Below are 21150 nucleotides of genomic sequence, written 5' to 3'. Positions count from 1 at the left end.
GGCTGGCCAGGGCTTGCGCTAAAGTCAGTCAGAGACCACCACTCCCAAGTCAGGGCAAGGGAGTTACACGCCAAGATAACCCCTGCTCACCCTCTAGGTAACGTGGCGCGAGCAGCAAGGCTAAACTTGGAGGCGATATGAGTTAAGTATTTGCGCACGCACCCCAGCAACAACACCCAAGGCCCACCACAAAGGAAACTCCACACAAGGTTATATATAAAAATAGCCTTTGTATTACACCAAAACACATTAGAGAAACACACACTTTACAATGTGCCAGGGGCACGGGCAGAATTTACAGGGGATATGTACAAGACAGGGCCACCTGGACCACTGTCAGGAATCAGCACTTTTAGAAGTTAGCACTTTTAGCACATAGAATTAAAACTGTAGTACAAAAATAACATATAGCACACAACCAGTCACTACTGGTACCAGGTGAGCACCACCTATGCAATCCTCACTATCCTAGGAGATCACACAAGGAACCTGGGCCTCGCTAGCACCACCTGTACTAGCAAGAAGGAAACCACCTAAGTATCGCTATACCTGTAGGGGTCTAAGGAAGGAAACACATGATGCATCACAATACATTCAGCGGTGTAAAAGGACACAGCACATGACGCATAAAAACACATTCAGAGGTGCAAGGAACAGCAAACACAATAACGCAAAATCCACATTAGCCACCACCTGTGGCAGTCCCTGTGTCCCAATGTCAGGGCCTAAACGTGGCAGCTGCCCACGAAGTGCTGGGCAGCTGTGCAGACCATGATGGCCAACGCTGGAGCCTCGCAGGCTCTGCCCAACTGACTGTCTCTCAAGAGCCTCACTGGGCTCTGAATATCAATTATGCCCCTGAGCCTCTAAGGGCTCAAAACGAAGCAATGCAGCCCCTCTGGGCTCTGAGTACTAATGGCACCCTCAGAGCCTCTCTGGGCTCGCAGAACGAAGGAAGGTCGCCTCACTGGGCAGGGGAGCCTCTCTGGCTCAAGAACAGGAAATGCCCTGAGCCTCTCACCGGCTCTTGAACAAGACGGCCGCCTTACTGGGCAGTGGGGTCCCTCACGGGGGACCTAGGAGCACTTGAAAAGCCTCTCTGGGCTCGCAAAGCAAATCGGCACTTCGAGCCTTTCTCAGGGCTCAGGAAACAAATGCGGGCCGTGGGGTCCCTCTCAGGGGACCCGGCGTAACAGGGAGGCACTAGAGCCCTCGTGGCTCTATGAACAAAGGTGCTGCCTGGATGTTGGAGCCTCGACTGGCTCAAAGAAGGAACGCCCCCAGAGATCGTGGGAGCGGCCCGCTGCCAACCGGGGCCGCTCTGAGCACACTGATTGCCACCTCTGAACCCCCGGCCCTTCCCTGAGCAGAGGAGCGACCCGGAGCCCGCCCGCACTCACCGGCTGTTGGAGGCGGCGGCTCCTCGCGACGTCAGCTCCTCTCTGCTGGGCTCTTCTGGGTGGCGGCTCCTCTCGAGAGCTCCCACTCCTCGGGGGCTCTCTCTCCTCTTCTCCCTCTCTCCCTGGGGCTCTCCCTCACTCTTGGGAGCCCGGAGAGGGGGGGGGGGGGGGAGACGACCAGGCGCCTGCTCTCTCTTCTCACCGGAGCGCGGGGTGAGCTCCCGTCCGCTTCCGGTTGTCTCGATGTCCCGCCCTGGCCTGCCTGACTTCCGGTCTGGCAGCCAATGGCAGCGCGACCCCTTGGGCACCGGCTTCAATTAATATACAAAGCGAGGTGGCACTCGCTCGAAGGCGGCAATGTCCCTGGCAGGGCGGGCACCTGCCAGAGGACTCGAAAATCGTCACGCAGCGGGGCAAACGCCGGGTGGACTCCGGCTTCCAAAAGTAAAGCGCTCCTCAGCGCTAAAAGGCAATTAACAGAGCTCCCTGCGCTAAATGCAAAATAAAGCGCTCTTAAGCGCTAGAAGGGGAAAGAAAAGCGCTCCCAGCGCTATCAATCAAATGCAGCGCCCCCAGGCGCTATAGGACAGCAAAGTCCAGCAAAAGTCTCTGTAGGCAGGCGGGGGGGCAAGGCTGGGCCCAGAGCCAGCACACTGGGTCTCCAGGCAGGGAGACACCCCAAGTGGCGGTCCTCTGGCCCAGCAACAGCAGCAGCAGCCCCCTCAGGATCCTGGAAGAGAACAGTTTCAATGGGGACACAGCCCCATTTTTATACACCAAATCCTTTGTTCTGGCACAGGGTGGGGGCAGACCCAGTCGCAGCTGGTCCTTGAGTACCCTTGATGGCCCAACCACCCCTTTCTTTCACTGGCAGGGCTAGGGTCATCAGTCACACCACAGGGGGGCGGAGCCAGCATTGTGTGGGGGAAAACCCAGCCCATCCAGGACACAGGTACACTCCTCCCACACATCACTCATGCTAATCTCACACTCACCACCGGGCAGACCCATCCAGACTCCTGGAGCCAGGCTCACCAGCCTGCTCCAGCCAATCACACGCCAGGCATATTTTACACTATTATGCCAACTCTTGGAAATGGCATTTCTACATATGACACACTCATGCAGCACACACCATTGCGAAGCATTCACTCTCACGAGTTCGCACATATCAAATTCGAACCTGTACACCCCACGCATCAGGAACTACCAGGGACACATACATTCCCCATGCATTCCTATGGGAGGGCAGGCCTATCTCATCACATGCACTCAGAGTGCGCACGCACTTTCCACTGGGACACAGTGAAAGTGCGCAGAACCCAAAAATCACCATCACCAGGTCACTATTACAAGCAAAAAGTCTAGGGGTGAACCTGCCATACGGGCCAAGTCCAACACAACCCCCTTCCAGCCAAAACGCAGGGTAGAACAATCACCACCGTGATGGACTTCCCTGCTTGGGGCGATAGAACACGGACGCGGGCCCGCAACTGCAGGGACACCCTCCTGTTCTACGCCACGGTGAACCCATGGGGTTCCTTCTCAACACACTGTCTGGACCACCTGGGCTACCCCACTGGTACTCCCAAGCTGTCCGCGGCCAGGACCAGGCCCTGGGCCACCCAGGTGCCACCAGTCCTTGCCTATTCGCAGAGCGGGGGGTAGTAACCCCTGTCACATAGTAGCCATTCTCCACTCTCCCTGTCTGCAAGACAGGACTAGACTGCCACTGGTTCTCCAGCCTAGGGCCTACAACCTCAGGCGGACCAGGAGTCTCAGGGAAGGCTCTCCTCCCCCTACCTCTTCTTCTAGGGTTCCTCCTCCTCCTGCAAGGGGTACTCTTACAACGCCACTCCAACCCAGGGTTTAACCCCTCAGCTACAGAGCGTCCAGCACGCGGCGGCCAGGCTCGTTCTCGGACTCCCGAGAAGGTCCTCGGCCTCGGCGGCCCTCAACACCCTCCATTAGACGTCCCTCAACAAAAGGATCCTTTTTAAACTCCTTGTTACTGTCTTTAAAGCCACTAAGAACACAGGCCCCTCCTATCTTGTCAAGCGCTTCCCTCAGTACACTCCATCACGCTGCCTGAGGTCATCAGGAGCCAATCTGGTTACCATACCCAGGTTTAAGCTCAAAACGAAAGGTGGAAAAAGCTTTTCACTCCTGGCGGCTAAGGCTTGGAACGGCCTTCCCCCCAACCTCAGGCACGCCCCTTCAGAAACCCTTTTCAGAAAACTTCTGAAGACTTGGATCTTCCTTCGACCCGACTCTTTGGTCCTCGCAGCCATATGATTCCCATTTCCATCAAGTTGGTCTCTTCTGATTGCTCAGCGCCAAGATGCTCCTTCCGGAGCGATAGTTGCGCTATATAAAAATCAATAAATATCAAATATCAAAATATATATGTCCAAAATGGAGCTGGATTTTTTTCCCTTAAGAAGGGAGAAAATTGAGCCAAGCCTCTTCTATTCATTTAGTACGTTTCTCCCATGCAAATTTCTTATAGGCAGCTCAAAGAGATCCAGTGGCAGCCTCTTTGTTTTGCTTTTGGGGCCTTTTGAAGCTCCCATTTGCTTTCCAGCGTTTCCTTATTCGGGCCCCGGTTTAGCTGGTTTGGTCCCTGCTTTTGACAAGCATATGATATTCCACCTAGAGCCTGCGGGCTGAATTAAGTTTTTAATTGTTCATTTTTAGTGGTCCATACAGACAATTTGGTGCCGAGATTAATGGTCCATTTTATCCAACGGGGGACTTTTTTGCATTCTTCCTCCGTGGGTTCACCTACAGTTGTATACTTTCAGGATAGAGCAGTGGAAAGACTAAATGATGCTCTAAGGGGCCTATGGGCGCTTTATACTCGGTTGTATATGACAAAGTCATTCGGGTGAAAAGCTAGTGTACTGCCAACTAATATATAGTCAATTGTGGAGATATTCCTATATGTTGGCAGCGGGGCCCATGTCTGAACTTTTGCTTTCTTAAGATTGTGAGCAGATGATGTAGAGCAGGAATCAAATAAAGCTTGCAGCACAGCGACCTTTTTAGATTGTTTGTTATCTTTCCCGGTCTTGTCAAGCGATCTATTATTGAAATCCCCAACTATAAGTGGATTGTGCTAGTGGTATCTCCAATGATGGCAGCCTGATCATCGAGTGCTTGGTTTCTCTGGTAAATTAGTGTTGAGGCACTACATTATTTTCAAAACTTAAAAGGACACTACCGTGGGGTGTGTGGGTTGTGAAGAGTGAGTCACAATTTTGCATTGCTTTAGTTACTTATATGAATTTTATGGTTGATTTAGAATTTAAGAGTAAAGGAGAGCCAAGCCACCCCTTAAGTGCAAGCTTACCTCTCCCTGTGCTCTTTATCAGAAGCAAAGGTTCTATGTAATAAGTGAGAAAACTTCAACAGCATACCTGAGCCACTAAGGCCTTGCGGCTGTCTCGCTTCACAGCCATAGCGAAGTCCAGCCATGTCCATGTGTTGTTGTGGTACTCTAGACAAGGTAGCACCAGATTGAGGTCTCCCCAGTCCACACTGTTCTTCTCACCCTGTGGAATGGGCAGTAAGTTTAAAGATTTGGTATATATGCAGCACCCCAATGTAAAGAGAAACACAGCTAATGAAAGAACCTCTTCACAATATATCAAATATATACTGAGCAATTGAAATAAGCCTCTTGGCCAGAGCAGGGAGTCTTCATTTTTCTGATTTTATATATTTTTGTACATCAGAAGGTCAGTCAAGGGTGCTGTAAAATGAATAAATGAGATTAAATAGTGAAAATGTAAAGCTTTTAGATGCTTTCTATATTGGTGTTTTTCTATATTGGAGATGCTCCACGGAGTGACAGCAAGTAGACAGCATGATTTCAGGAAAATCAAACAATACAGACAGGGATTGTTATGCCTTATATATGTTTAGGAATCATCAGACTTAGGTGACTAACCATGGACCTGTGTCAGTGGGTTTTGTAAGAATGGCTTAAAAAGGGCAAGGATAAAGAAAGGCATGCTGTGGGTCAGGGAATGACATGACATGCAACAGGTTGGTGACCAGCAGTGTATGTGATACTGTGCACATACACTGCTTAATTTGTAAAAGAATACGTATACTGGCCTAAAGTTGTGCTCACAATCAAGCAGTCAGCACCTTTTGAATGTCAGGAGTGGCAAATATCAAGGCACTTCATGCCTCTTTCATCTACTACCAGACAATGCCTTCCCCTTTATCTCACTCTTGCAAATTATTTTTCACCCCTGCCTTCTTTGTCAAGTTTTCTGTCTCTCTTCCTCCTACTTCCCCCCTCTTATGTTTCTCTCTCTTGCTCAGGGTCAAAGGCTATTGAGGAAAAATAAGTGCTGGTCCCCAAGAATGAGTGCCTGTGAGTCCCACCCTCAAACCAGCTCAAATTAAGAACTGATGTGTAGGCCATGAAGTGACAACAGTTCAGCGAATAGTGGGCTGTGCCTGGCTGGGTATGGAGTGGGCCAGGGATCTTTTGGGCATAATGTAAGGTGTTTTATAGCGCGCTCAATTACTACCGGAGTATCCTGGCGCGAATGACCGCTGGGGAACCCGTCCTGGCTTTCCCTGTGAGATGGTCCCATGCTGGGTATCTCCAAGGTGAAGCCAGGCATCCCCGGCGTCTGTGGGGGGCCGTTGTAGAGATGAGGCAAGCTTAATGCCCAGAGTTACCGAGTGTGATCACTGCCCAAAGTGGGCACCGAGGCGAGAATTATCAGTCCGCTGACCCTGGTCCTCGACCCTGCCGCGTCGGGAATCGAACCCTGGTCCCGGGCCGTTCTCAGCCTCCGGGTCTGCCGCCTCTAACCAGTGAGCCACACCTCTCTACTAAGAGAAGAGGATCAGAAGGGAATGAACGAGGCTGGATGTTCACAGACCCATTTATAACAGTATTTGGCAGGGCATGCAGCAGACAGGGATTCAAGCAGAGCATTTGGAAAACTAGAGATCGCAAAGGAGTGATGTGGACCAGGGATCTGGAGGACATATGGTTGGCTAGGGAATAGCAGCTTCTACAGCATCCTCAATTGGTGAGGTAGAATTGGTAGAGTTCTCAGAAAGAAGGCCAACAAGCGTGCAGCAGGCTGGGGATCAGTGGGTAGTGTGGCAGTTAATGAATCAGTAGGCTGTGTTGGAAGCCAGTATTATGACTAGCCGTGTAGGCCATGTATCAACAGGGAGTACTAATGGGTGGGAGTCTTAGAGGCGTATAACAGGGCAAGGTTCTACTAGAGGAGTGGTGGGTACTGGATCCAAAGGAGGTGTAGTACATATGAATTAAAGCGAAGTGTGCAGAACGGCCTGCACCACATTGCCCAGCACAATACAGAAAACCCTACATGCCATAGCTCAGGCTCTCAGTGCATCTTTGGCATTCAGTGAGCATTTAAGCATGCTCATTTTATCTGTCTGGGAATGGATGACGGCTACATATGCACTATAAGAAAGATACTTGGAGTTGCATAATGCACATCAAAAGTAATTTTAAAGTGTTGAAGAGTGGAATACATAGCTGCTGAATAATAAATACATAAATACATGTACAATAATATATGTTAACATCTGTGGAAAGTCAAGACATACAAACAAACTCTATTTACGCATCTAAGCAATCCTTTGACTAAACATGAAATCAAGGGCAGATGTGTGAGCATCCTAATGTACTGTCATGAAAGCCACTCCCAAGGAACAAACCTTGTAGCTGACACACAGAGGCACCTGCGGAATCTTGATGTAGATGAAGGAGTTATTCATGGCAGCTCGCTCCTTCATCTTATCGAGGTCATCCACAGGATACTGTGGGAAGAAAACATAAAGGAGCGTTTACAATTAATTAAAAACATCAAGTGCCACACCATATATTCACTAAAGCCCAGTGTCATCCAAAGCAGCTAAGAACAGTCGTGAGTGCACAATCCCCCAGAGTGAGACCCAATATAGAGTCACTGTCTCACCATGTGGTACAAAACAGAACCACCTGAGCCACCGATAGCAACACAATATACAACCACAAGCATTGACTGACATCCAGTGCTGCATAACATAAATTTCATCTGAGCCTTTGATAACAGCACAATATACAGTGATCAGAGCCCAATGCCATTCAGTGCAACCCAAGATACAATCACCTGAGGTTGCTGCTATGCAGTGGCCACAATACAGTCTCCAGAAGCCAGTCATCCAGCGCAGTATTCTATACAGTAACCAGACCCATTGCTATCTAATACAACGCAAAATACAGTGAGCAGCATATAATAACTTACAAAACACGGCCTTTCAGCACAGAAATGCCCACATCACATGTAGAAGATATATGCAGCACTGTATATTAGAGAGACATAAGGAGCACATATATGAGGCAATGCACACACATCAGTAACATTCATTATCAGAAAAGGGTTTATCCATTGCCATCTACTGGTGATTAGGTACAAACAATGGATACCATGGTTTGCCCAAGGAACAAGACCAGTGACCAGACCCCTTGATTATAAAATTAACTTAGTGTCATTTGACTTTACTAACAACAACACCTGGAAGGAGCACAACTGTCTTACCTCTGGCGCTTTGCGGAATGACCTCCTGACCCCAGTTGTGCGGTTCAGACCCTGAGTGACTCCTTTAGCTGAACTCAGTGAAACTGTATCATCAGCCACAATCAGCTGACGAGGCTTCACCACAGGCATGCCTAGGGTTAGAGGAAGGGATTATTACCTACAGGGAACAACGATCAAATGAAGGCCATGTTTTGGACGTTGTGGCAAAGGAAGGGTTGGTAAGACACACACCCAGCACAAAACCTCACCAAGAAGGAACAGAGCAACAAAACACAAACTCCAAGTCTAACATTTCACAAACTCAACCTGAAAGAAGTCTTCAGTGTGCCAAACATTCAATGTGTGTCTCATAATAGTTTCTGTTTACTATTCCCTGTGCTCTTCAGGGTTAAATTAGAGTCTGATTCTTCTCCATGCACCCTCTGAGGACAGTAATCCACCAACTCAGCACCAATCTGGTCTTCCCTCTATTCTCAAGTCAAATGTTTGTCAGGTTTCGCAAGTGCATTCAAGCTTCTCTCTTAGGACTTCATCACTACTAAATAAAGACTGAAAGGAAAACCTTACTTAACTTTATCTATTAGACTACCACTATCACTATTTTGTATTCACCGGCTGTGCACTTTCCTTCCATATAGTGCTGGGCTCTTTAAACTTGTGCTAGCTGAAGATTTGTAAAAAAAATTGTTGCAATTCATCTTCTACAGACCTGCATGCCAGAGAGCGGGATGGGTCGCATGTGGATCTACAGCACTACAAGCTGAATACATATTTGAGGGAAAGTGTCTCTCTTTGAGTGGTAACTCCCATTTTTTGTAGGCTGATGCTGTTTCTAGTTACTCTGCACAGGGACGCTCTGCTAACCAGGACCCAGGTCATGAGCTCTGACCACTAAAACATATCGAAGTTGGCTTGCTCCTAATTGGCCTATTTAACTTTCATAAAAGGTCATGGTTTATGGTTTCATGAAATACACTCATGGCATGGAGTGGTAAACATCACTTATGGACTACAGAAATACTGTGCCACGACAAATAGGCCACCAGGCATACGTCTGTAACCCAGCTGCTGCAGTTTTTAAAACTGCAGCCGATCAGTTAAAATGGCCCTTTCTGACAGGAGAAAACCACACTTTTAAATATTATTAAGTCACTACTATGTAGGCCTAATAGCTCACAGGGCAGGGTGCATGGTATAAAACTGCAGCCTAACCTGTCAAAAAAAAACTTTTTGCGGGAGAAAACATACATTTTGTAATAAGTCACTCCTATGTAGGCCTTGTATCTCACAGGGCATAGCATTTAAAAGGAAAATTTATACAATTGTAATGTGAACATGTCCTTACAGTGACTAGCACCTAAAAGCTATTTTCACTGTAGAAAGGCTGGCCTATGATGAAACACTGGGAAGCTATGCTAACTATTAATTCTATTATCTCTGGATTGGGACAAGGTGGTAATATGAGTAAACCACTGTTTTTATAATTTATTCAAAGCACCACTCCATGGTAAAGTAGGATGTGTTAATAAATATTGAGAAAAAGTAAATTTTAGAATGTTACATTATACCTGCCTGAAGCTCCCATAGGCTAATTTGCATTAGGTCTCTAATAGTGGTCCAGTGAGTGCTTAGTCCTGATGAGGTGTGAACATTGCTCCCAGAGCAGAAACAATGAGGTGATGTTGCTCCCCTGGCAGAAAGACCAGTTGGGCTGTGCTCAGGAAAGTAGTTTACTTCACACTGTCCTCCCTAATCACAAGCAGGCATCAGATGACACCAAAACAGGCCACTTCCTTTGTCCTCCCATCAGGCAGACGCCAAACCCAGAGAGGGAAAGCTGCCCCCAGAACAGGTTCGGAGTGAACACAGAGGAGGGTCTGCTGATTACTCTGACCACACTGCGTGGGGCATAGGTTTTGCTCAAGGGGACAAGGGTTTCTCCATGTTGGTTTTAGTGAGTGATAGGAACTGTGGGATTGTTTGCAATAGGGCACACAGGAACTGCTGCAAGAGTGGATACCTTTAGCCGACTAGTTAGGGAGGGGTCAGGAGTCACCCCCACCCACAAGCTAGGGCCAGTCATAAATGTGGCACCTGAAGACCCATTCTTCAGAATACTCTGGACCTGTGAAAGAACAGAAGGAATGCATTTGCTGTCTGAGACTTATGAGGAGACCCGAACAGCTGGACCTGCTCATATCCAGGACAAATAAGTGGCTGACCTCTTGTGTGGCTACAGGTACACAACAAGCTGCAAGTCCTTTTTCCTGAAGTGCCCAGCGTAACATACGCACTGGCCCTGCTTGAGGCCTCTGCTGGAGTGAGCCATGATGTCCAAGTGCTGTTTCTGAGGTCCTGGGACCTTTGACTGTGTCTCAAGGGACTTGTCCTATCACTCCCGAAAACCTCACACTTAAACAAGTTGTGGACTTCAAGACGTCCGGACGCACAGGACAAACATGCCAAGTCGATTTACTCAAGGCGCAACCACTCTGGGCTGAAGAAACAGATTGCCCCACTCAAAACATTTCCACAGCACCAAATCAGGACACAGCCCACAGCCTTGCTCAGTTTGATAACTTCATGCACCGAAAACAAGACTAAATCTGAAGGTATAAATCTTGACGAAGCGAAGGCGACAAAAGTATTTGACAGGCAAGAGGACTTCCCTCAGAGCAAAATTAAAATGTTCTCGCTTGGAGGTTTTCCAGCCACAACAAATAGCTTCTCGTTCAACGCCTATCAGACAGCCTGCTACTTTGGGCCGCTGATTTTGACTTCCAGAAAAAGACTATGGGCCTGATTTAGATGCTGGCTGGTCTTGTCCCGCTGTCACTTTTTTGACGGTTTCACTGCCTGCATAATTGGCGGTCCACCTGCTCTATTTTGATGTGCCGTCGTCTCAGGCAGAATTTTCCTCCTACAGCAACGGCAACATAGGCAAAAGCGGATGTCGATGGGAGTACAGCAAAAGTTACTGCTGGGTCAATCACGATGTGCCTTTCCATATAGGAAACTGTGGCGGGGATACCTTCTACTTTCTACTTTGTGTTGGCGGAATGAAAGGAAATGAGGTAGAAACATTCCTTTTTTCAGTTTCCCACTTCAGTTTCCATCTTGAACCCCATTGTCTAGGTACTTCCTTTGCTGCTTCTATTTGAACACAATGCTAATCAATTCAGTTGACGCCGGTATGTAAGGTAAGATTCTTTTACACTTGTCTTACTATGAATCGTGTGTTGACAATTAACCTTGTGTATTTTTACACTGCTCCTACATCCAATTTTTGTTTTTTATGTGTAATACATTAGTGCTCAGTTAACAACTATCTGTATTGACACTTTAAAAAAATTATGTTGTGGTTACGGGTGTTGTGCTTGAGGGCGTGTATTCAATAGTGTGTGTGTAGACTGTGTGCTATGCACATTACCTACATATATTTTTGAAGCAAACACAACATATATTTGCAGTGACACATTAATAAGTAGCCTTTACCAATCTCCCTGCCACCAGGGACTCACTCCATCAGAAAACCACCACTAGGACAACCGAGAAATGTAAATAGGCTCGGCGAAAACCCGCCGGCCTGACTGCGACGGAGTACTGTAAGCCAGCAGAGGAGTATGCTGCGTCGCTGTGAGTACACAGCATCTGTTGATGCGGACGGAGGTTCAGCCAGCCTACCGCAGAGGGATGATGAGAGTCCCACCAAGATCTAAATCAGACCCTAACAGCCTGATTTAAAAGCAATGTTGCTGCATGGCAGTAAGTATTGTCGTGTGACTCTGTGACAACCTCGTTCCGCTCCAGAAGTGACAAGCAGAGCCATATAGAGCAGTGATCTTCAAACTTATTAACGCTGCCCCCCATGAAAAAAAATCACAGGGCCCTCCTCAGATTCTTTCCCAATTATTCTATTCAATTGGCAATGTTTAAATATGCCTATACTTATTTAAACATAGCAGTTAAGTTATGTTACAGTTTTCAAATGCATGATTGCCAAATATACAATTCTGGTCAGACAGGCCACACTAACGCATACAAGTGTCGACAGTGTGATTACTAGGGGGTGGGGATTTTGAAGAATATTTTGAGTCCCTTCCCTTTTGACAAATACTCCCAACTATATAGATAGGATATATATAAATGACAAAACAAGTTAGTGATGGCCATTTACAGAGTGGCTTAGTGCCACTCAGCTTAAAACAAAGCACTGTCTGTTATCAGCATAATGCTTCAAAAGGCCAGAGCCTGGTACCCACCTGGGATCACTTTAGGCCACCCTAGTGGGGCCAGCCTCCCAGCTTGAAGACCCCTGGTATAGAGGGACCACCAACGCATGCGTCAGTTTCTTTCGTGACCTTATCTGCACCTTCAGATGCACTGCTTATCAGCATATTATAAGGACCAGTGTGCACATTCCTAAATTGGGATATTTTCAGATGAAAAGGGAGACCATTCCACAGAATGGGGAGGTGGTGAGGAATGTGTGCTTAGATAGAATATTCACCAGAAAGTATGTTATGATGAATACTTCTAACCACAGATTCCTCAACTTGTAAATAGATACCGAAGCAGAATCTCCCAAAATGGTGGGTCTGTAGAAAGGCTCAGATCAAAAAGCCTTTCCACAAAATGACATTTTGACAGACCCAACTTTCAAGGCAATTGTGCTCTGTGAATGTGTGCACTGAAGTCCATGTAGCAGCCTGACAGATATCCGGAACAGACCCTCCTTGTGCCAAATCAGTGGTAGCGGCCTGGTGGAATGAACCGTCACATCCACTGGAGTCTGTTTCTTAGCGAATGTGCAGCACATCTCAACACAGAGGACTATCCATCGTGATAGGGTCTGCTTCCGCACCACCATGCCTTTCTTTGTTATAGAGACTCCCACAAAGAGCTGATCATCCACCTGGTTGTCCTTGGTATGATCAATGTAAAAGCTCAGTGCTCTCTTGTGGTACAAGCAATGAAGTCTCACCTCCTCTTTTGAGGGATGATATGCAGCAAAGAAGGTTGGAAGAGTGATGGTGTGTTCGACATGACAATCATGACTAACATTCGGCAGGTATGAAGCTCAAGTTTTTAACAACAGTTTGTCTGGAAAAAAGGTGGTGTTAGGTGGCTGGCCCAAGAGGGCTTGAAGCTAACTCACATGACACGACAATGCTATCTCGACCAGAAAGACAGGTGAAGGTCAAAAGTCAATATGTGCTATTATGCACTGGCTCAAAAGGGGTGCACTATAAGGAAGTGAGAACCAAATTTAAGTCCTTCCTTAGCATCACAAAAGATTTAGACAGAAACATGCGATTTAAAAAAGGACGCTGGTTGGCAAACATAAAAAGGCCGAAAGGGCCAACAGGTAACCTTTAACAGTGCCCACCAAGTTCTTGCTGGGCCAAAGTTGAAAAGAACAACATGATATTCAACATTTGGCTAGCAACAAGTCTGTCTGACTGGTGCAGCTCCAACCCACAAACTTATCCCAGCGTTTGGCATACACCGATTTCATTGAAGGACACCTGGCTGTGAAAATCACATCAATGACCTCAGGAGGAAGATTGAAGGAAATCAACCATCACTGATAAATCTCCATATATTGAAGAGCATAGTGGGGAGGCCAAAGTGCAGGAACCTGCCTTGCTGCTGCAACAGAAGTTCCTCTGGAAGTCCCAGACTGATTAGAGGACAGATGTTCATGGGCAGAATTTCCATCTACCACAGTCACCTGGCTATATCCGTGGACACCAAGATGACTTGAGCCTGGTCGTTCCTGATCTCCTTCAGCACTCTGGGCAGGAGAAGTAGAAGAGGGAAGGCATAAAGGAGTCCCAGGCTTCACTCTAGGCGGAATGAGTCTCAGACAGAGTCTTCTGGGGAACTCCAACGAGCAAACGTGTTGACACAGGGTGAGCTCAGAGGTGGCGAGCAGGATGAGCCATGGATATCAACTTTGTTGACAGACACCCGCGCCACCTCTGTATGTAGCTGCCATTTGTGATCCGCTGAGTTTGTCTAACCTAGCATCCAAAGATCCTGCCAGCCGGTTCACAACGAGATCATAGCCCGTATGTCCTAGACTCATTGATTTGGAATGAGGCACCAAAAGAGTGCTGCATCCAGAATTGTGCAGGTAGAAGGAAGCCTCTGTGTAGCAGTCAGGTGTGACTTTGGCTGGTTAAATGGAGAAGGTGGTTTCCAACAGACTGTGACGTGCTCACCTTCAACAGTCAGTTGAGGTAGGGGAAGACTGGTACTCCTAACGGCCGAAGATGGGCAGCAACCACAGCCATCCCCTTTGTGAACACCAGAGAGACACTTATGTTATGTATATTTGTATAGCACACAACTCACCCAGGAGAGTAAACGGGCACCGAAGCAGGAGCTGTTTAGGCTGAGTCAGGGTCGTGCAAGGTGAAGAGCCAGGTCTTCAGTTTCTTGCTGAATTCAGAAACTGAGAATGCAGCTCTGATGTGCAGGGGCAGGTCATTCCAGGTTTTAGGAACGAGGTAGGAGAAGGCTCAACTGCCAGATCTGGTTCTGCGTATGCGGGCTGGTGTACAAGGAGGAGTGCGTCTGAGTGGAGGTGTCTGCCAGGTTTGTGGACGTTTTCTGCGGTTGGTGAGGTATGTGGGGCCAATGTTGTGTAAGGTTTTTATGGGGATGAAGGTGAGCCTGTCGGCTAAGATTTGTATGGTCTGGAGGCGTCTGGCGAGTTAAATGTTTATTTCAACATAGAGTGGGTTGTCATAGTCCAGCTTGCAGGTGAAGAGTTCTTGGGTGACGGTTCTGCAAATGTTGATGGGGAGCCATTAGAAGATTTTCTTCAGCATCTTGGCCGCTTGATTTTGTGGAAGTAGGAGAGGGAGACTGCCTTCACTTGACTGGTCATGGGGAGTTCAAAGTGATGTTGATTCTAAAAGCACAGATGATGATGGAGGGTGGGGTAATGTAGGCGTTGAATAAAGAGGGATTGAGTGAGGTTCCTTTTGGAACTCAACAGATGAGGTTGACAGCGTCTGAGGTGAAGGGGGCCAGGCTGACTGACTAGGCCAGAGTGGGGCTTTGTGGCGTGACGGTGGTTGTGCTGGTGCAAAAGAAGGTGCATATGGTGCAGGAGAATGGTCCTACCGTATAGTGTTTTGTAGCATGGCAGCAATGTTCACTGGGTTATCCATAGTTGAGGTGTGAAGGACGGTGGCATTTTACCTGTGGTTGGTTTGGGAGCAAGGGTTCCTGGACTGGGAGGGCTCCATTAAGTAGGTCATGTCAGGGTCTGACTCCTGCCATACGTTTCGTTACGAAGAAAAATACCACCTGATCTACAAGTTCCAGAAGGCCTTTTAGAGGAAGTGGCCGCCTGGTACATTAGGCGAACTTGCACGTTTGGCACCGTGCGTAATTCTGAACGTGAAGGACCATTTCTTTATGCTGCTGCATGTTTTGGATTTTCCGCCCTGGAACGCTGAGAGGTGGTAGCCGATTGAAGACAATTACGGCTGCCTGCTGGTTCACGCAAGGAGAGCCGTTGTAGTTACGTGCCAATTCGTTCTCAGTGGCCGGCACTGAGGAAAGCACTCTCGTGGTAAGAGGCGCGTCAGAGTTTTCTGGAGCCATATCGTCTATGTCAAGGAAGTGGCTCCAACGGCTGTTGGGGTCCAAGTGCCACTCGGGCTCGAGTTGCCTCTTGTCTCAGGGAACAATGCTGGGCAAAAAGACACGGTGAGAAGCGGCCTGGGAAAGTACTGCTTGCGGGCACTTTAAAAGCCTATAACATTGTGTCTCAGCATACGAGGTTTGACAGTTAAGACACCTGTGTGATTTATTTGTTTAAGTTCCAACCAAGGAGTCTATGTTTTTTTTTTCATTTCTACCAACTTTAATTAAGAGTCTGAACTTTTTCATGGATTCTGGGATGGCTGCTCTTATTTTGCTCTCCGCCTAAGAATTCCTGGCGCTTGCTCTTTACTGACCTCTTTGGAGCAAGGATTCAGGACATTGCTTTTCGGCTCCTCATAACTTTGTACTAGTGTATTGACACTTTCCTTAATTTTTCATTACTCATGCTTTATTTTTTGCTGGGAATGCGACACAAAGGGTATGTATGTGTAAGGGAGGTGTTTAACGCGAAATGAAGGTGGGTTGAATGCAGTGTTAACCAGTGTGCTTTAGGTCAATTTTCCTCCTGCAAGCTGTATCACTACTGGGTATAGAGTTTTGATATAGGAACACCACGGCAGGCGGAACTTGTTTTGCAGGTACTAATCACCTTAGTGAGATCCTATGAGGGTAGTCAGATATGTAGACCTGTATTAATCTATGTGTTTTCTGTTTGCAGGTATCCCATTCCCCCCGGTTCCTACCCTAATCCCTTTCCCTCACTTGATCGCCTCAATACTCTGTTCGTTGTGTGTCAGAGTTGGGGATGTCAAGAGGTAGACCCCTTTGAGCATCGCCCGGATTCCGAGCAGGACCTGTGGAGGTCATGGGAGGTCCGCTAGGTGGCGGTGGGCTGGGCTAGCGGGAGGTCGGAAAGAATTGCAGGCGAGGCAGCAGGGGCGTGCGAGGAGAGAAAAGAGCAGGAAAAAGCAGGGGAATTGGGCACCACAGGAAGGAGGCAAGATGAGAAAAGGCAAAACGAGCAAGGCAAAAAGGCAAACAAGAAAGCAAAAGGTAAAACAAGAAAGCAAAAGGTAAAACAAGAAGGCAAAAGGCAGAAATTCAAAAGTAGAATGCAAGAGGGCAATGACCAGAGCAAAAGGAGGCAGTCATAACAGGAGGCAGCGAGATAACAGGTGTTCAGAGCCCGCCAGGAGCCTGATGGCAGGCGAGAGGGTTCACTTAGACTCTAAAGAGACAACCTACAGTATCCTTCTGTGACACCGCCAGATGCAGAACTCAGCATCAGTATTTCTCAAAGACAATCACGGACATCATACACACTGTCATTCTCCCTCTTTGCATACACAAGCACCAGATGAAGCCGTTTAGTATTTATCCGTGGCACAGGGACATTAAACTGGAAACCTGAACAAACCAGCTCCATTTATTGTTTACACAAGGGATACATCGTTTATAGTGGGTCACTTGCAACAATTTCTCTTCCCACCCACTAGCGAGACATTGCCAGGAGCAAAGTGACTGACCAGCTTATTGCCACCCAACTTCTCACACAGGGTAAAGTGTAGCGCATTTACTGTCCAGTCCATTCCCACAGGGTTACCTTGGTCACATTGCCATTCTAATCACATTCACCAGAGCATTTTGAACAGATTCTTTTAGCAGTCCTCTCACACAAGGTGACCTACTACAGTGGTACATGGATACTTATATAAGTCTCTTTACCTACCAGTTGTTACAAGCTTAGATTTATCTTCTTCATCCCCAACATCTTCCTCTTCCACGTTTCGGCCTGGAAAGAAGAAGCCCATCATTCTGTGGAAGAACTGCAGTGTGAGCTGGATTGTCAGAGGTACCACATTCACCTGGAGTATGTGAAGAGACATATATTATGATATGATCAGCCAGTGTTCCGTATTATTTCAGTACCTAACTAGTGATCAACTTGGACCATCAAAAAAACAGGTACAGCTTGACAAAAATAAACAGCCCTGTATCTACCACCCCCCTGGCACCCATGAAGGAAATAAACCACTATTCCCATCTTGCCAGTTTTCACTTCTACCACGCTCAAAGTTCTACAGATCCCTCACCTCTGATAGTAACTTGCTTGCTGCGTATATATAGTATAGTGGCTTGGAAGCATCTGGCACGCAACTACACTCAAAGATCAAGACCTGTACCTAATTCACTAGTGTCAGTGCCTGTTCTGGTTCTATTGATGATTTCTCCCAATGGATTGAAAACCCCAGTTGGGCTAGTGTTTGTATCACTACTTCCATGTGCCACTTGCACGATTTTGCTTTTACCAGCCAGTCGTCAAGGTACGGGTAAACATGTATTCCCTGTCTCCTTAAGTGTGATGCTACTGCTGCCAGGCATTTTGTGAAAACCCTTGGTGCAGATTTGAGTCCGAATGCCAGCACTGTGAACTGGTAGTGAGTTTTGTCGATCATAAACCTGCGGAGATGTTTGTGTTTGCTGTTGATGGGGATGTGCAAGTAATTGTCCTTTAAGCTGATGGTTGCAATGTCATCTCCTTCTTGTAGCTGTGGTATGACCTCTTGGAGTGATGTAATTTTGAACCTTTGAGTTATTATGAATCTGGTTAAGAAACTTAGGTCTAGAATTGGACGTAAGGTTCCGTCTACCTTTGGTATGAGGAAGTAGGTGGAGAAGACCCCCTTGTTCCGTTCTTTGTATGGTACTATTTCTATGGCTCTTTTTCTTAGAAGTTCTCATGCTTCCTGCAGCAACTGTGTACTTTCCCTTGCTGAGTGTACTCCGCCTCTTGGCTTTCTGTTTGGAGGTGGTTTTTCCAGGTCTATACCGTACCCGTATTGTATAAGGTTTAGTATCCATTTGTCTGATGTTATTTTCCTCCACTCCTGGAGGAAGTGTTTTATTCTGCCTCCTACTGGTGTTGTATGTTGGAGGAACTGTTGTAGATCTTGATTTGTTTGTGGTCTTTGTGTTGTCTCTTTCCGCACCCCCTGAGATCTTGGCCGTGTGTGCGTTGGTTCTGCTGATGAGTCACTTAGATGAGGGTGGCTGACTCCCTCTCTGTCCGTTACCCCTTCCTCGGCCGCACCTTCGAAAGGATTGCCTCTGGGCTGGTACTGACAGCTTTGTTGCTGCTGTCCCTGCTGTTGCCCCTGGTTACCTCCTTGATAACCCTGTAGGAAGGTTTGGTGTGGTGCCACAGGTTGGTGGTTCCCCCTACTAGTTGGCCCGTCGATGGTGTCCCTCTTCTCATACCTCTAAACTGCAGCGTCCCCATGGACCTAGCTGTTACGTTGTCCTTTTTTAGTTGGTTCAGTTTGTCATCACCTGGTTTGCCGGACTGTTGTTCACCATTGAAGGGTGTGTTGAGGATGTTGTTCTGAACTTCATTCTTGAAGCCTGATATCCTTAGCCAGGCATGCCTCCTTTCTGTTATCCCAAGCATCATCTGCCTGCTTGATGTCTCCGCTGCGTCCAGGGCAGACTACAGACATTAATTTGCCATGTTTTCCCCTTCTTTTACCAAGTGGCTTGTCCTTCTCTGGTATTGCTCTGGTATGTGCTTTAGGAGTTTGCCCACTTCTTTCCAGTGCTGGTATGCATGTCTGTTGATGAGCGCATTGGAACTGGCGATGCACCATTATATCGCCACGCTTCTTTCCATCTTTCTACCCATTAGGTCCATCCTCCTGCTCGCTTTGTTTGGTGGTAGGCCAGTATTTGTGGGTATATCTGCTCTCTTCCTAGCCGTGGATGTGATGATCAAGTCGGCTGGTACTGATCCCCTAATGTACATGGGAGCCTTTGAAGAGTGTTTATATTTCTTCTCTGCTCGTGGAGTTACTGTTCTACACATAGCAGGCTCCCTGAAGGCCTCCTTCCCCATGTCCAGTACACTTGGGAGCATGGACAGGAACTGGCTTCTAGTCTGAGATGGTATCAATGTCTCCAAAAGGTAGCAAGATAGGGGTTTTTCTTCCTCTAGCTGCACTCCATATGTGTCTGCAGCTCTGTTGATGACTTGATTGTAGATCCCTATGTCGTCCGGCGACGGAGGCCTCGATGGATAGGATTTTACACCCTCTTCCAGGGATTCGGCGTTGAAATCTTGCAACTGCAAGTCCTGAGCCTCCGAGGATGTTGATCCCTGGTAAGTTTGCTAGTCTTCCTCCCCTTCGGCGTCGCCATTGTACAGCTCTTCCTCTTCCTGTTCCTCTTAGGTTCAGGTGGGGTCGGTGGTAGAAATTCCTCTAAGCACCTTTCGGCTTCGGCTGTGGCTTTCGACAGAATGCTGTAAAATTTCATCTCTTCGTCGAAGTCTTTCTTGCGTTGCAAGATGCTTGCCATTTCGGTCTCAAGCCTTTTCTTCTTCTATTCCATCTCAGCCATGTGTTCGGCTTTGAGAGTTTCTGCTTTTCTCTTCGCGGTTGTCAACGTCGAAGTCGTTCCCGCTTCCTGGCCTTCGTTTTTGACGTGGAGGCCTCTTTTATGTGGCTGCTTTTTGACACTTTTCCCTTGTCTTGGGATTTCGCTGTCTTGGAGTCCTTTTGAAAGGAACGACGGGCTGCTTGTCCTTGGATGCAGTTGTTGACGTCAAGTGGTTTGACGGCCCTGCTCCTTTCGGGGACTTTGACTCGCTTCTGTGAGTATCAGTGGAGTGTTTGGGGTTTGAGGACTCTCTTACCTCCTTTGACGTTTTCTTTTTGACCTGGACGACTATGGCGTCCTCCGGTCCTTCGGCGATGTTGTCTTCCTCTCCGCTGGAAAGTCCCAAATCTCGGAGCGATGGAGGTGTCCCCTGCTACTGCATGTTGTAGTTTGCTCTTCTTTGCCTCTCCCTTACTCTGAGGGTCTTCGGGGTGAACGCTGCACAGGCGTTGCAGTCCTCTCTTCCATGGCCAAGCGGCAGGCAAAGATTGCAAACTGGGTGTTGGTCCTTTTGTGCGTACTTGTGGTGGCAGTTTGCGCAGAATTTAAATGGAGTTTTGTCCATCACAGTGTTCAGGGAGCCCTATGTATGCACATTCTCGGTAGAAACGTCGAATTCTTTGATGTTCTCTCCTATTCTGTGACTTCTGTCTTTACTTGTAATGCGGTGTTTTCTCCGGTGATATTTTCGATGTGTTTGTAAATGTTTTGTTGATTATTCTCTCCAAAGTATTGTAGCTCCTTCACTGTTGATCCAGACCCAACAGCGGAAAAAAGAATCTGAAGATGGCGACCAAAGGTGGGAGCTTCCGGAGGAAGCGCGTCGACGTCACGAAAGGACACCAAATGGTGGTATGTCGACGCCCACCTGGGTCACAAAAAAAGAAAAAGAAATAAGAAATACTACAATTCAGGACACAACCACTAGATGGCGGAATAAGGCACAGCATAGTGAATCCAGAAAGATTCACGCTGCAAAACCTTAAATTGAACTCTACTTTCCTCGCTACAAAGTTCCCAATTTAGAATAATCTTTTTATGTTTCTTCTGCTCAATTTTAAGTAACTGATTTCTGTGTTTTTAATTAATAGTACATTACTTTTGAA

General features: G+C 47.4%; 1 protein-coding gene across 1 annotated transcript in view; it reads right to left on the bottom strand.

Moving 5' to 3' along the window:
- The window catches only part of BLTP2 (bridge-like lipid transfer protein family member 2), a 604102-nt gene that overhangs the window by 31564 nt on the left and 551388 nt on the right, over positions 1-21150 (bottom strand). Inside the window, exons 35-38 of the mRNA XM_086955158.1 lie at positions 17343-17478; positions 7988-8118; positions 7125-7226; positions 4820-4954 (exon numbers count right to left, since the gene is read on the bottom strand). Coding sequence (XP_086811284.1) covers positions 4820-4954; positions 7125-7226; positions 7988-8118; positions 17343-17478 — 504 coding nt within the window. The remainder of the gene's footprint in view (positions 1-4819; positions 4955-7124; positions 7227-7987; positions 8119-17342; positions 17479-21150) is intronic.

The sequence above is a fragment of the Lissotriton vulgaris genome, chromosome 2_1 (genome assembly GCF_964263255.1).
Source record: "Lissotriton vulgaris chromosome 2_1, aLisVul1.2, whole genome shotgun sequence".
Classification (NCBI taxonomy): domain Eukaryota; kingdom Metazoa; phylum Chordata; class Amphibia; order Caudata; family Salamandridae; genus Lissotriton; species Lissotriton vulgaris.
This window is presented reverse-complemented; position numbering and strand designations above follow the sequence as displayed.